This window comes from Trichosurus vulpecula, chromosome X (genome assembly GCF_011100635.1).
Source record: "Trichosurus vulpecula isolate mTriVul1 chromosome X, mTriVul1.pri, whole genome shotgun sequence".
NCBI lineage: Eukaryota > Metazoa > Chordata > Mammalia > Diprotodontia > Phalangeridae > Trichosurus > Trichosurus vulpecula.
In genome coordinates, this window is record NC_050582.1 from 39,367,341 (window position 1) to 39,379,481 (window position 12,141).

The 12,141-nt window shown below is 43.4% G+C and overlaps 1 protein-coding gene across 1 annotated transcript; it reads right to left on the reverse strand.

The window, feature by feature from the left end:
* Positions 1 to 10,826: 10,826 nt before the first annotated feature.
* On the reverse strand, positions 10,827 to 11,262 carry LOC118832511 (ATP synthase F(0) complex subunit C2, mitochondrial-like). The gene has a single exon (XM_036739809.1). It carries the CDS (start codon positions 11,260 to 11,262, stop codon positions 10,834 to 10,836), a length of 429 nt encoding a protein of 142 aa, XP_036595704.1. The 3' UTR covers positions 10,827 to 10,833.
* Between the last annotated feature and the right edge of the window lie 879 nt (positions 11,263 to 12,141).

Consider the following 12,141-nt stretch of genomic DNA (forward strand, 5'->3'; position numbering starts at 1 on the left):
TCAGCTACCATTCATTTTGGTGTTTAACAGCACGCTTCCTGGTGTGGCTATTTAGCTGATCTAACCATGCAAGGCTTTGTCTCCCCCAGGTAGCCTGGAAATCCCTCAAAGGCAATGACCTTCATCTTCTCTTTTTGTGCATGCCCCCACCCCACTCACTACCAACATGTCCTAGCACAGAGCAGACACTTGGTAAGTACTTACTAAGTGAACTTTTTAAATGGCTTGAGTTTCTATGGTAAGGTAGTTTAGTAAAGATTTGGCTACAGGAGCGGTCCGGACCAGGCCTACCCATTCCACACACCCTTACCTCTCGCCATCCAAGAAAGTATATGGAAATAACCCTAGCAGCCTTAGGATCATAATTTTAGAGCTGGAAAGGCCTATCTTCCAACCTAGGAAGGTATAGCGGAAAGAGCCCTAGATTTGGAGTCAGAGGAACTGGATTCAAATGCTGGCTCTGCTATCTGTATGACCTTGGAGAAGTCCCTCTGGGCCTCAGCTCTCTCTTCCACAAAATGAACAGGTTAGACTATGTGACAGCTAAGGTCTCCCTTCCAGCTCTTGACTCTGACTCCCTCATTTTACAGATGGGAAAACAAGCCCAAAGCAGTGATTTGTCACAGGTCAAATCAGTGGCGGAATCAAAATTGGAACTCAGATCCCTCTGACTTCAAATCTGTGCTCTTTCTTTTTTTTAATAAGTTAATTTATTTTCAGTTTTCAACATTCACTTCCAAAAGTTTTAAATTTTCTCCCCCTCCCCTCCCCACTCCCAAGACGGCATGCAATCCAATATAGGGTCTGCATATATATTCCTATTAAACATATTTTCACATTAGTCATGTTGTATAGCGGAATTAGAACAAATGGGAGTAACCATGAGAAAGAAAAACAACAAAAAAACAACAAAAAAAGCAAATAGTCTGCTTCGATCTGCATTCAGACTCCATAGTTCTTTCTCTGGATGTGGATGGCATTTTCCATCATGCGTCTTTTGGAATTGTTTTAACTCCTTGCATTGCTGAGAAGAGCCAAGTCTATCAAAGTCAATCATCGCATACTATGGCTGTTAGTGTGGACAATTTTCTCCTGGTTCTGCTCACTTCACTCAGCATCAGTCTATATAAGTCTTTCCAGACTTTTCTAAAGTCTGTCTGCTCCTCATTACTTATAGCACAATAGTATTCCATTACATTCATATACCACAACTTGTTCAGCCACTCCCCAATCAATGGACATCCTCTCAATTTCCAGTTCTTTGCCACCACAAAAAGAGCTGCTATAAATATTTTTGTATATGTGGGTCCTTTTCCCATTTTTATGATCTCTTTGGGATACAGCCCTAGAAGTGGTATTTCTGGGTCAAAGAGTATGCACATTTTTATAGCCCTTTGGGCATAGTTCCAAATTCCTCTCCAGAATGATTGGATCAGTTCACAACTCCACCAACACCGAATTAGTGTTCCAATTTTCCAACATCTTCTCCACATTTATCATTTTCCTGTTTCATCATGTTAGCCAATCTGATAGGTATAGTGTGGTACCTGAGAGTTGTTTTGATTTGTATTTCTCTAATCAGTAGTGATTTAGAGCATTTTTTCATATGACTATAGATGTCTTTAATTTCTTCCTCTGAAAACTACCTGTTCTTATCCTTTGACCATTTATTAATTGGGAAATGACTTGTATTCTCGTAAATTTGCCTCAGTTCTCTATATATTTTAGAAATGAGGCCCTTATCAGAGATGCTAATTGTAAAAATTCTTTCCCAGTTTTCTGCTTCCCTCCTAATCTTGGTTGCATTGGCTTTGTTAGTACAAAAACTTTTCAACTTAATGTAATCAAAATTATCCATTTTGCATTTTATAATATTCTCTATCTCTTGCTTGGTCATAAATTCCTCCATTCTCCATAAATGTGACAGATAAATTATTCCTTGCTCCCATAATTTGTTTATAGTATCTGCCTTTATATCTAAATTGTATACCCATTTGTACTTTATTTTGGTATACGGTGTAAGATGTTGGTCTATGCCCAGTTTCTGCCATACTGTTTTCCAGTTTTCCCAGCAGTTTTTTGTCAGATAGTGAGTTCTTAACCCAGAAGCTGGGGTCTTTAGGTTTATCAAACAGTAGATTACTATAATCATTGACTACTGTGCCTAACCTACTGCACTGATCTACCTCTCTATTTCTTAGCCAGTATCAAATCTGTGCTCTTTCAGCACAGCATCTAGTAATGGATCTCTTGACACTTTGCTAGGTTATTTCCCCCTATGATCCAACCTGTTGCCTCAAAGAAGGATTCTATTGAAAACAAAATAACCAAATCCTCATCTAAAGGACCCCCCATTCAGTCACTTGATCCCTCTCTGGGGATTTCCTCCTGTTTGAGTGATCCTCACCCCCACCCCATCCTCTGCCTAGGAGAAGTAGTTTTGCTCTTCTGGTCCACCCTAAGATGGAACTCACAAGTTACGACAAACTCTGACTTTGCAACATAATAAATCACAGAGACCCCAAGTCCTCAGCCCTCAGTAGAGCTGTTTATGAAGATGATGACTTATCCAGATTTCTCTTCTTACAGATGGAACTCAAGCTCCTGATTTTCTTCACTGCTGCCATCTCTGGAAGCCTGCTACACCATGAAAACAGCAGGGGAATGTGGTGGAGCAGATAAGAGTGCTGGGGCCTAGAGTCAGGATGACCTGGGTACGAATCCTTCCTCAGGTATTTAACAGTCAGGTGACTCTGGCCAAGTCACTTAATCTCTCCTGAGCCTCAGCTTTCTGATTTGTAAAATGGGGCTAAGAATAGCACCCACCCCCACAGGTTTGTCAAGGAGATAATGTGTATAAAGCCTTTTTGTGCTTATTATTGTTTAGTCGTTTTCAGTCGTGTCTGACTCTCTGTGACCCCATTTCAGGGTTTTCTTGGCAGAGACACTGGAGTGGTTTGCCATTTCCTTCTTCGGCTCATTTTGCAGATGAGGAAACTGAGGCAAGTAGGGTAAAGTGACTTGCCCAGGGTCACACAGCTAGTAAGTATCTGAGGCCAGGTCTTCCCCACTCCAGGCTTCACACTCTATCCACTGAGCCACCTAGCTTCCCTATTGAAGAAGACATTAAAAGCACAATCTGAAATTCAGCCATGATTATTACATCATCTGATGGGGCCATTGATGTAAAGTATTTTATTTTTTTAAGGGTTATTGCCCTATCAGCTATTATTATTATTGCATTCTGACTGGACCTGTGATTTCATTGGCATTGGGAACTCCCAGGTTAGAGAACTCTATTTACTAATGCATGTCAGCACCTTCTCTACAATGGAAAGCTGCCTAGAGCACTAAGAGTGACTTGCCCAGGATCACATAGTCTAAATACGTGCCAGAGGTGGGACTCAATCCCAGGTCTTCTTGATGCCAAAGTCAGCTCTCTATATGTAAGTGCTATAAAAATGCCCATTTACTGTTGTTTTCCTTTTTCACCTCCAAGCACCACTACTTGTCATGGAAGCTTAGGTAGGGACTTTCAAGGTCACGTCAAGAGTGATGGATCTGAAGTCAAAGAACTGGTTTCAAATCCTGGTTCTGTCACTTCCAACTATATAAGGAAGTCATGTTACTTCTCTGGGTCTCAGTTCCCTCCTCTATAAGGAAGAAAGGATATAAGCATTTATTAAGCACCTACTATGTGCCAGATACACTTTACAAATATCATCTTATTATCTCTATAAATATTATAGACTCGATGACCTCCAAGGTCCCTGGCAGCTCTAGATCATCGATGCTATGACTACATTTCCAGATAAGGAAAGAAAGGTTTGATACTTTCCCAAATCACATGATTTAGAAGCTACCATTTTCCTTCCCAGCATGCTTGCAATATGGTAGACAGCATAGGAATAGATTGCAGGCTTCCAACTGCAAAGATCTTATATCAGGGGTCCCCTGACAAGCCCATCCCCCTCAGGAGGATCTTCTGGTTTTGGAATTACTAGCTGCAGGTCAGACTGCCATGTCCAGACTGGGACCATTTCTTCTTGGAAGTTATTTTGCAGGAGCTGGAACGGTGGGGCTTCTATTCAGCTGGGATCTGATTAAGCTGGACAATCACCTTTCACTTCACACCTGTCCCAAGGAGCCAGGGCAGAGGGGAAGACCCTTGAACAGTTTGGAACCATCTGGGGCGCCAGGTTGACCTTTTCTTGTCCCTGAGTTGTAATCAACAGTTCTGTGAATGCCAAATCACATCAGGGCTCCCCACTGTGCAAAAACTGTCAGTTTACCAACCATTAAACATGCAGGGAAGTACCCTCCAGGGGATCCAATAGAACAACCTGGGCCTCCCCTCCACAGAGAGATCTTGCCAGGAAAAAGAGGGGAAACACAGGGCAATGGAGGCGTGCTCATCACGGATCCAAAGAAACCAGGAGGGTTTCTGGTAGCTGTTGGTTTTGTTTTTTAATTTATTTTATCATCGCAGATGTTACTCCTGAACCCAGCCATGCATTTAACATGCCGACTCCCACACGCAGCCGTTCCTTGGTAATGGAAAAACAAATTACGATAATGATGTGTGTGCATCTGCAATTTTAATTTACAATGGGCTTGAAAAGCACTTTCAAAAGATCTTCCATCACTGAACTTGGGGAAATGCCTCCCACCTGACCCAAGGTGCTGGAAGAGATGCCACTGTCCAGGATCCAGTATGCAAGCCAAGTGATCAGCACCGGACAGCGATAGAGTCCCAAGCTTCAAAGGGATGACCGTTACCTTGGTCCTCCAAAACCACACTCTAATTCTATGTCAGTTTAGCAGCATTACAGGGCTGGCAGAAAAATGAGAAAATTCACCGTTTTGCCTAGCTAGATTCATGTCAGTAAGTACATCTAAAACATGAAACTAACAGCCATATACTTTACTATCCGCGGTCTCTGAGTAAGGATCTGGAAGGCCTGGGTTCAAGACCTGCTACTTACTGGCTGTGTAACTGTGGGTAAGTCACTTGAATTCTCTGGGTCTCAATTTCCTCATGAGGAAAATTGGTAAAATAATACTAGAAGGCCTTACACACTGGTCTGTTTTTAAGATCAGGTGAAGAAACTAGGGGTGTTTTGCCTAGACATGAGAATTGCCTTCACTTATTTGAGGTAGCAAGACATTAGTGTAGTGGTTCCTAAAGTGTTGTATGAGAACCTCTGGGGTCCCCAAGACCCTTTTGGTGAATCCCTGAGAGCCTTTTAGGGCTCCATGAGGTTAAAATTATTTTCGTCATAATACTAAGACATTTTAATTTCTAATAGGTAAATATTATTAGCTATAATCTGTATCAACAAAAGCTCTTCAGAGGGTTCCTTGATAGTTTTTAATAGTGTAAAAGATTCCTAAGACCAAAAACCTTGAGAATCTCTGGCAAAGTGGATTGATTGCTGGCCTTAGAGTCAGAAAACCTTGAGTCTATAACCTAACTCAGATACTTACTAGCCATGTAACCCTGGGCAAGAGACCTGAGCCTTCATTTCCTCTCCTGTAAAATGGAGATGATGGTAATATCTGTAGCACTTACTTCACAGGCTTAAGTAATGATCAAATAAAGCATGTGAAGTACTTTGCAAACCATACAGGCCTTTCTAATGCTGGCTGTCAGTACTAAACACCAGACCTCTAGCCCTGACAGCACATGACATATTAAAGGCTTTGTCATCTGGAGCGAGAGGGACATGGATTAGACCTGGGATGTCATTGGTATAAGGAACTCCCATGTGAGGAGACTCCCTCTACCAATGCAGGTTGGCACCTTCTCTACGCTGTATAGTTTTATAAGGTTGCCTAGACCACTGAGAGTGATTTGCCCAGCATCACAAAGCCAGTCTGTGTCAGAGATGGAACTTGAGCCCAGGTCTTTTGGACCCCAAAGTCAGTCTTCTATACACAAATACTATAAAAATGGCCATTACTGCTGCTCATATTTTTCCCCTGAGCACCTCCAAGCACTATTATTTATCTTCAATCAATAAGCAATCAGCAAGCATTTATTAGGTACCTCCTAGGTGCCAGGGCAGCTAGGTGGCGCTGCAGTGGATAGAGCTCCAGGCCTGGGGTCAAGAAGACTCATCTTCCTGAGTTCAAATCCAGCCTCAGGCACTTACTAGCTATATGACCCTGGGCAGGTCACTTAACCCTGTTCTTCATCTGTAAAATGGGCTGGAAAAGGAAATGGCAAACCACTCCAGTATCTTTGCCAAGAAAAACCCCAAATGGAGTCACCAAGAGTCTGAAATGACTGAATAACAACAAAGGTATCAGGTACTGAGCTAGAGGCTGGGGGCTATAAATCCAAACTGAAACAGTCCCTGCCCTCAAGGACCTTACATTCTAATAGAACAATCTTGGAGACTGTCCCTTGCCTTGGAGATCAAACTGTAGAGAAGAATAATGCTCCTGTGTAGACTTCCCCAGGAGACTCTTTCAGCAGGGTGCAGTAGAAAGGCAGTGGACTCATCCAGAAGAGCTGTGTGAAGGCCAGTGACCAATGCTTCCTGGCTGTGTAACCATGGGCAAATCACTTCATCTTTGAACCTTTATTTCTTCTCCTGAGAAATGGGGATAAAGATGCTTAGAAGTACCTACCTGATAGAATCCTCTGCTACCTGCTTCAGGGTTTTTGTTCCATGATGCTTTGTGTTTTCTCTCACACCTTGGGATACTCTAGGCCTTCTCCCCTTTCTTTCTAAGAGTCAGGATTGTAGGGCTCACTACTAGGCATATACCCAAAGCCCTTCTAGCTTGGTAGGACCTGCCAGGGCTGGTGCTCTGGTAGCACAACTCTCAAGAGGGCAGCGTTACCTCCATGCCACAATGAGGTGGCAGAGGAAGCCATCAATGAAGGTCTCACCATTCTGTATTTTAGATTCAGAATTCCATGATCCTGCTATTGTGCCCACCTCTAATGACTATGACCCACATTCAGACTCTTGCTCATTAAGTAAAGGACCTTCATGGATATCTCAATAGTGATGGAAATTTCCAGCTGTGATGGTCACGCTATCTTGACTCTAGAACCAATATTAAAAATATTAGACCAGTTTCAATACAGATAAAGAGGTAAGAAGGCTCATTAAATCTCATGTGCTGAGTAGAAATCTGGACCAAAGTAAACTTAGCAGCTCTTCTGGATTGGCCAAGGGGGTCCCTGAGAATTGTCCCTGAAGATGCCAATCCCAGGTATGAGCATTTTTCTCCTCTCAAGCAGGCTCTCATCACATCTCCCCATAAATTAAGAAGGTCTTGGGTTGCTCTATGACTCTTTTTTCCAATTTGTTGTTCATCCTTTGTTTTGAAGACCAGTGACATCACGGGGTGATATCTTCCCTCATATGTGAATTGGATTTAAGTGAGGCAGAGTTGCACAATTGTCAGCCTCACACTCTTTCCCTGAGTCATCAAAGTCCAGTGGCAAGACAAAAGTTAGAACTACTGGTGATGACCTGGGATGCAGTGGATGATGTTGGTGTCTTCCATGTCTCACTAAGCTCTAAGCACTCCATAGGGGCTGCTTCAGCCACCTTCATGGCCGTTGGAACAAATTGTTTTCATCCACCCATTCTGCCAGGTGAAATCTTCACGTATTTGGGGTAGACACCTCCCCCCAAATCACTGATGGGTTTGAGGCCTGTCAGTTACTCTCACCCTGGTTTAGCCCATTTGCAGAAACAACGTTTTACCAGGGAGTGGCTGCTGTGCACGCTACAACTTCTTGGAACCATAGGTGAGAAGTGGGTGAAAGTGGACACCAAAGGTGCCCTGCCCTGAAAAGGACTCAGCAGCCCTCACACCTGAGATGCTAGTCCTGCCTCATGTTAGGCACCATACTGGAGATACAAGGACAAAAATAATATAGTCCTTCCTCTCAAAGAGCTTACATTCTACATTCAGTTGCATTTTATTCTTTTTTCTTTTCTCTTTTTAAAAAATCAATGCCTTTAAAAAACCATCACAGTCATTCCCTGATACATGCCCACCTACTGAATCCTCCTTTGTAACCAAGAAGAACAATTTGACAGCTTTCCAGGTAAGGTGGCCCCATGAAAGGTGTAGACAAGCCCAGCTGTCCCACTTAGACTCTAGTCATGATCTGAAAAGAACACCAGGTCAAACAATGGCCCCAAAATCTGAAGAGGAATTTGAGTTAATTCTTTCATCAAACCCAGGACTAAATCAAAAGCTGAAGACCCTGAAAAGGGGTTCTTACCAAAGAAGCCAACAAGAATCCAGATGGAGATCCTGGAAGGCCACCCACCCACCCCACCCACGGCAAGAATTTTCCTCCCTCCAGCACCCCAACCAGCAAAGCTCTGGGAAGCAAGACCACTTTAGAGCCTTTAGCAAGGAGCACCCAAGGGACCCAAAAGAGTCAGCAGAACATGGCACCACTCTGAGCAGGAAGGCCCCAGGGGTTCTGAAGAGGCAATATCCTGGTTGGAAAAATTGAGGTGGGGAGGAAGATGACTAGACCTGGGTAGCACCTCAACCAAGGAAGCTCCCGGAAACACAGAAGAGGCAGTGCCTTAATCAAGGAAACCTCAGTGGGGAAAGAAGACCACCCAAGGCTCTGATCAGGGACAGCCAACCACAGGGTTCTGACTACCCCAGACCCGTAAAGGCTAGAAGTGCATTGAGCTCAGGAAGCCCACCAAGCAACAGGAAGCCAGCAAAAGGACTGCAGAGAAGCAAGGTCAGCACCAAATGGGTTGGGGGGAGGGGACAGAACCTGGCCAGGATACAGAGTCCCAAATCAGGAGCTGAGGCTAGAGCTATTAGTTCGAAGGTGAAGACACCAAACACTTACAAAGAAAAAAAACTCAGAAGAAGCAAACACTCTTACTTCAAGCAGAGCCTCAGAAAAGGGCTTGGCCACAAGGGCTCCAAAAGTACCAGTGACTTTCTTATACAATTACATATCATTGGATTCATAGCAGTTACATTAGTGGGCTTCTCTTTTCTTAGCTATTGACTATTTCCATCTTTTCCAATTTGATGGTACAAAGGGAAACCCGAGGGTCGCTTTCATTTACATTTATTTTATCAAGAATGATTTAGAACATCTTTCTTTTCAGTAAGTCAGTCAACTAGCACTTATTATACACCTACTATGTGCCAAATGCTATGTGCTGGGGATCTAAAAAGGGCAATAACTACTTCCTGCTCCCAAAGAGCTCACAGTCTAATGAAGAGAACATATAAGCAACTATGTGCAAACAATATATATATATATATATATATATATATATATATATATATATATACATATATATATATACACACACACACATATATACATATGAAATAAATTGGGGATAGTCACATAGTTGTTGATCATTTGCATTTATTCTTTCGAAGATTGTCTGTTCATAGCCTTTGACCTTTTATCTACTGGGGAATGGCTCATAGTCTTGTATATTTGTGTCAATTTCCTATCTGTCTTGGATAATAGGCTTTTATCAGAAATATTGGCTGGAAAAATCTCCTAGAATTGTCCTAGCTACTGTATACCAGTGATAAGCGGCTCTTACATGATTAAGTGCATTATGACTTCACGTGTATAATGGGGATTGTATTTTTTGCCTTCTCAATGGGTAGGGCAAGGAGTGAAGGGAAGGAGAAAACTTGGAACTGAAAATTAAAATTTTTTAAAAATTAATCCCATTTAGCAATACATATATTTAGGTCAAATTCTGGAACTCCTAGAGCCAGGAAGCTGGTTGTCAAATTTCAGGCTTATCTAAATATGGCAGTTGCTGATTGGAGGAACATGTGAAGCTCATCAGACCCTTCAAACGGCATTTCCTGGTGTCTGTCCACCAAGATTTCTTCATTGAGGCTTTAGCTGGGGGTTGTGGAGAACAAAACCATCTTCCGCCAAACCCTGCCCTTTGCCTCATAGCTACTGGTCAAGAAATCTAGGCATTGAATGAAAATTCATTGCTGGTCAAAATAACTGCCCTTCTTCCACTCTACCACTACCACTATCTCTGTAAACTAGACAGTAGGCAGGTCTAAATCAAAGGATTTTTTAATGGACTAAGGATGAGTTATAGGCTGAGAGAGGGATAACATAAAGACAATCCCTATTCCTTTGGCATCCTTATGGTATGAAAAATAAAAACAAAAACACTAGCAGTGGGTGGACCTCTCTGGGAGGACGTAGATGAGAGTAACACAGAAAGGGAGGGCATAGAGGGCACAGAAGTATTGCAATTTGTATCACTGAAGGGAATACCCACACTTATTGCCATAACAGATCCACTGGAAGAAAGGCTAGAGCTGAGACTAAGGTCTAGCCTTTGGCATACTCCTAGAGAAGTCATAATTGTCGCCTAGGCCCACTTGAAAACAATCATAGGAATTAGAACTGGAAGAATACTTTGAGGACCAGATATTTAGTCCAACCACCTCATTCTACCAAGGAGGAACATCAGACCCAAGGAAGCAAAGGAGTTTGACCAACATTACCAAGGGGCTAGGGCAGCTCCAGCAGTTAGCCACAACTACAGCAGTAATAAGGGTGCCATTGGGTTAGTGGGCTTGGCCACAGAAGCAACTTATTCCATCCTTGTCAATAACTAATTCATTCATCCAATAAATTTTTAAACAGCTCATTAATACAGTATTTATTTATCTTCCCTCTGTCAAACCCTGAGCCCATGGCTTTCCCCAGAGCTGCCTGGTAAGATGGAGAGGGAGGTATACACAGGCTGGAAGAGACGTGGAAAGACCAGGAGGATGAGAAGGAACATTCAGAAATGTTGGGGGATAGAAATGGCTCCATCACATGGCGAAGAGGATGAGGAAGGCCACCATCAGGCAAAAGAGCCCTATGGCCTCAGACAGGGCAAAGCCCAGGATGATGTAGGAAAAGAGCTGCTGTTTCAGGAAAGGGTTCGTGACATAACCAATGATGAGACTTCCAAATACAGTCCCAATCCCAGCTCCAGAGCCAGCCACCCCCACAGTGGCAGCCCCAGCCCCAATGAACTTGGCCACTGTGCCAATATCCCTTGGGATGGTGCTAGTTTGGAATCCACATCTGGGGACAAGTGAGGTCAAGGGACCTGATGCTGCCAAAATGCTAAGCTTCTCATCAGTCGAACCTCTGGCCATTTTGGAACCACTGCAGATAACAGTCCGCTCAGCAGCTAGCTGAGAGCTGTTCCTCACAAGGGCAGGGGGAGAGATGAACTTGGCACAGGCATACATTCTCAGGGGGTGAGGGGCAAGGCTGAAGAGCTGCCGACTGAGCAGAGGAGACAGACAGAGGGATCATCTAACAAATGTTTACCTATGGTTTACAAATCATTACACTATATACTGAAGAAGACAAAAATTTAGAACTTAGAATCATAGATCTAGAATTTGAAGGCACTTCAGAGGTCATCTAGTCTAAGCCCCTCATTTTAAGGATGAGTAAACTGAGGCCCATAGTGGTTGAATGATTTGCCCAAGGCCACACAGATATGACACACACAGCTCAGCCCCCACTTTCATGGAATTTTCGGTCTGTTAGAGGGAAAAGACATAAACACAGAAAACAATAATACACGTTAGTCCATGAGAAGAACATAGGACCCCTTCTGGGGCTCCTTCCCCAACCCCCACTCAAATTGGCAGGCTAGGTCCCTGAGAGAAGCTGAGATTCTAGGCTAACCCTGAGGGGGTTGTAACTTTTAAAACTATAGCTCCTGAGCCCCCCCCCCCCCCCCGTGCCATCTATTCCCCATTATCAACCAGATAAACTTCATTAGCTTTTAGAAAAAAATAATTTACTAAGGTGTTACAGTCAGAACAGGTAGTATAAAACATCCCCCTTACCCTGGGGTACACGCCACCCTTTAAAGACACAAAGTTCCTTGGGAAGGTGAGCTCAGAGTGGTGCCATGGTTTATTGCCCCACCTTACAGGTCCCCCTACCCGCCCTGGGGGCTTCTAGACTATCCACTAGGGTTCTTGCTGGCTTCTTTAGCAAGACTCCCTCCCTTCCAGTGTCCTCAGTCTCTAGTTATCTTTTTGTTCTGACCAGGACTGCATGAGAGAATTTACTCAAATTTCTTTTTGGATTTGGAGGCCATTGTCGACCTG